We start from the raw sequence: 4,440 nt of genomic DNA, 5'->3' as shown, positions 1-4,440 counted from the left end.
GATAAGATTTTATGAGCATAAAAAGAGATCATAAACGTCGAAGTTGGGAGAGGGAGCAACATTTACCTGTCTCATCTATATGGTGGGAATTCCCCAATGGATGGATTTTGTGCTCACCAAAGATACCTTGCAACAGACAGGTAAGATCACAGGTAGTTGGATTGCCCATGGGCTCTCTATTCTCTCGACGCTTTGGTTGCTCTCACAGGTTGTGTTTTGTGTGGAAACTATAGCAACCTGAGCGAACGCTCACGCAAGTACTTAATGCAAAGGTTTAGGACAAAGGGACTCATTCTTAAACAAGGTGTCGTAGGATCAAGTTCTCATTGCAAAACAACAAGAAAACATAAATCCAAAAACAGTTTGAGATACAAATAAATACAAACTCGAAAAGAAAAAATCACAAAAATGTCAAGTGTTAGTTGTAATCAAACAAACGCTCAACAGCAACAACATATTTTTCCAACCACAATTGTAACGCCCGGTAAAATGCCAAAATATCCTCACATACAACCCCATCCCATTGCGGAGGATGGTAAAAATCGCAAAGTGACGCGTTCTCAACCCTACAATGCCGATCAATCACAACACTCGGTCTTGAGACGTAATGCCCGTGAACGTAATCGTGTCAAACAAGTAAACAATAGTTTCGCCCGCTTGCGCCAACACATACCCCAAACCATCATTGCCGATTTGACAAAAGGTGGTGGTCGTGGACCCCAGAAAAAGATAAGTAAAGTTGATACTCTACGCATTGCTGTAGAATATATTCGTCGTTTGGAAGATTTGTTGGATGATTTGAATGGTGGTGTAAGTTCTTCAGGCTCCCAGCAATATGACATGCAGACAAACAGCTCAAATTGTGACACAGCCAGTAACAGTTCCTTCAGCTCATCAAGTTCCTCATCATATAACACAACCGCCAGCAACCAAACTCCAGTTTATTATACTCCACAATCCACCAGCCCATTGCCTTCACTTATGGATGTGAATTTGGCAGGACATTTAAATCCATACAGCAGCAGTACAACTTTACTATCGCCGGTATCAATGAATTCCTATTCTCCTCAACACAATACCGCCGGCTATGAAAACAATGGTTGTCATTCACCCACCTCATCATTCAACTCTTCAAATATATCCTATGAAACAGTGGCGGCAAGCTTTGAACCCCAGCAATCCTTGGTAGATTTAACAGCTCATCAACAACATCAACTCCACCAGCAACAACAAATCTCCGCCACTGAAACCACCAACTTGGCTTTTGATGGCAATATCCAACTGAAATTTGAACCTTATGACAATTTCACATTAGACGAAGAAGATTGCACACCGGATGATGAAGAAATTTTAGATTACATTTCACTGTGGCAGGAACAGTAAAGCAACAACAACACATCCATTGAAACCTCAAAAAAATCATCAACTCAAGACTGCAGGATTTTAAAAATTAAATTGAAGTAAAATATCAGGGATTTTTTGTTCAAAACTTTGAATTGCAAAAACATGAATTCCGATTGGTTTTTGTGTTCTGTAAATCTAGTCAAATATTTTTTTGTGTGTGCGTTAAAAACTTAATTCTCAAGTGCCTAATTATTTTTTTTTGTAAAAAATCGTAATGTAAATATTTAGTGTAAATTTTAAAAGTATTTTTTAAACTTAAGGAAGACATTGATTTAAAAAACGAACTTAGTTGTAAATTTTAGTTTTAAATCATGGAAGACACTAAACTATATTTTCTTAAATTAAGAATAAAATGTTAATTAGTTTTTAAGACTAAAAAAAAAGAAAAATAATTTAATTAAAAATCAAATGAAAATTATAATTTATTTGTGGTTTATTTTTTATTTTGGTTGGGCTGGACAAACAGGAAACTAGAAAGTACACCATGCACTTGGCTAAAATAAATGCCGAGTATCAAAAAAAGACAAAAATGAAACACTGCACCATAGTAGTAGTGCTCTTGCAGTTATAGTAAATTGCGAAATAATTTACAAAATAAACCTATTGAATATGGATTCAATCTTAATTAAATCAGCTACAAAAAAAAAACCAATTTAGGTCCAAATACCCACAATTTCCATTTTCTAGATTAAAATTCCGTGTGAAAAATTTTATTTAAATCATTATGCGAATACTTGCTTCTAAAATATTAAGGAAGCTATCAGAATGATAACAGTAGATTAAAAAAAAACTAAAACGCTTTTAAAAAGATAACCGTGCAGTTCACAAGAATATGGGAAAAAGAGTCTTGTATTTTACAGAGGATTTTTATGCGATTTTTTTATTTTAAACAAAATGTTATATCAATTAGACTACCACAGCAAAAATAGAGAATTTTTGAAGTGTTTAAATATGGATGGACGACTATCAATTGGATGTAATCAATATTTATAAGTTTCATGCAATTTTCAGTGTACATGGAAGGTGCTTCACTCCTTCGAATTACATTCCGTAAAAACTACAATCGGTAATTGAACATAGTAAAATTCTTTTCTCTGGGAATATGTAGAAAATGTATTTGAATGCAAAAATGGGCCTGTTTCACTATTTGCTTTTCATGATAATATTCGAAACAACTACAAACATTTAAAATCATACACGAGTTAAGTAGTTTTTCTTTCGTTTTCATTTTCACTCGACATAGTGAATCAGGCTGAATGTTTTATCATAAGAAGGGTTTTTTTTTGTAAACCGGTTATTTCGTCGGAGTAAAAAGGTGAAACAATTATGAGAACACTTAGTCTAATTCCTGGTCAATATTAAAAAAAAAAAAACCAAGCAAGAAAGTATAAGTCGGCTGTGCTGACGGAGATATATCCTCAGCCTATGACCAAAAAAGAAGCAAACAAAATAATTATGCCGTATATAAAATATATTAATTTTGTTTGTTTAATTTTTGAGTTCGCTTCAAAATACGTGGAATTTGTAGTTACTATAATGCGGGGCTATACCGAATACTTGGCATAAGTATACTTAAAATTGTTAGTGAGCAAACTTTTGATTCATATGGAGCTCGAAATATTAAGGGCCTGTTTCACTATGTCGAAAGAAAATGAATGCGAACGAAAGAACCTAACCTTTACTTATCATGGTAATATTGACTTTGTTTTTGCTTCGAAACAACTACAAAATTTGAAAATCATACACGACATAGAGGAACAGGCTGTTAATTACGTTAAACTAAGTTTGGAAGAGTTTTTTAAAAAGTTTGAGAGTTATCTTGCAATTTAGCAATTTTAGCCGGCAGGAGCTTTTGTGTCATTATCTCAGAAAGTATAGATTTATTTCGAAAAAAAATTACAGTTGTAATAGGGAACGTGAAAACAATATTCTGCAAAAAAATTAACATAGATCCGAAACGAGTCGTTTAACTGCACTTTTCCAACATTTTGTGTCTGAGGTACGCCATGGACGGGACCGATATAGTCGATATTCCAACCTTTGCTTTATGATTTTATGAAATAATACGATGTTCACCGTTTGGATCAATCAGAAACCCCAACGATAGTTATCTTACGGATTTGCCATTTTACTTGGTTCCGTCAGAGTTTCTTCCAGCTTTTAGGACATCATCTCAAGAAGTATGGAATTGCCTCTGAACAAAAGTTTTACCGTCCAGGATAACTGCGAAGACAACATGATAAAAAAATGTCGAAACGATCTGAGAGGAGCTCTTAAACTACACTTTCTCTGAATTGTGTGTGGGAGGTATCCTAAAGAGCGGACATATAGTCCATATTCGAAGCAGTTTTATATATGGAAGGTATAATACGATGTACAAAGTTTGCACAAAATCGATTTACCCCTTCGAGAGTTATCGTACAACCATTTTACAGAAAAATTTTGAACTTTTGTAGGCGAGGTACCCGAAGGAGTGGACCGGTATGGTCCATCTTCGAACTTAAACTACAAAATGCGGTATCATTGAATAATTTATTATTTTGCACTCGTAAACATAAAAACCTTTCACATAATTCAAATAAAAAAATTCTAAGTGATAGCTTGAATTATCGAGATTTTACTGAGTAACTCCAAGGAAGGATAGTACACTTTCTACATATAGGGATCGGGGAGTTCTACTTCCGTCAAAAAATTTTGCAATTTTTTTTAACATAAAAATCGATTAATTATGTTTGCTCTTTTGATATGCTCAAATTTCTTTGCCTTTTTTTGTTACCCACGATGATAAGAAGTGGAAAACCTACTGGATTAAAAAAATCTCGTCTGTCTATCCTCAAATTCCTATTCCAAGTATTTGGAGAGATATTATATACAAACGTTGATTAAATCAAGTTCGAAGCTGGCTCACATCGGTCAACTGCATCCGGTATCTCCCTCCCTTCACAATTTTCGCGCACGATTACCATTAAAAGAATCAACCGACCAAGACCAAAATCTGTTCTTCGTGATATTTCTTCGAGGCATAGACAGAAATCG

At 34.4% G+C, this 4,440-nt stretch overlaps 1 protein-coding gene across 1 annotated transcript; it reads left to right on the top strand.

Annotated features, from left to right (window-relative positions):
• The first annotated feature begins 408 nt into the window (after nt 1–408).
• Nucleotides 409–1,383, top strand: sc (achaete-scute family bHLH transcription factor scute). Its single transcript, XM_073973075.1, has one exon. It carries the CDS (start codon nt 409–411, stop codon nt 1,381–1,383), a length of 975 nt encoding a protein of 324 aa, XP_073829176.1.
• Nucleotides 1,384–4,440: the final 3,057 nt, after the last annotated feature.

Source organism: Musca autumnalis, unplaced genomic scaffold, assembly GCF_047663935.1.
Source record: "Musca autumnalis isolate F117 unplaced genomic scaffold, ASM4766393v1 scaffold_3, whole genome shotgun sequence".
Lineage (NCBI taxonomy): Eukaryota > Metazoa > Arthropoda > Insecta > Diptera > Muscidae > Musca > Musca autumnalis.
The sequence above is the reverse complement of the archived record's forward strand: the minus strand, read 5'-3'. Positions and strand labels throughout refer to the sequence as shown.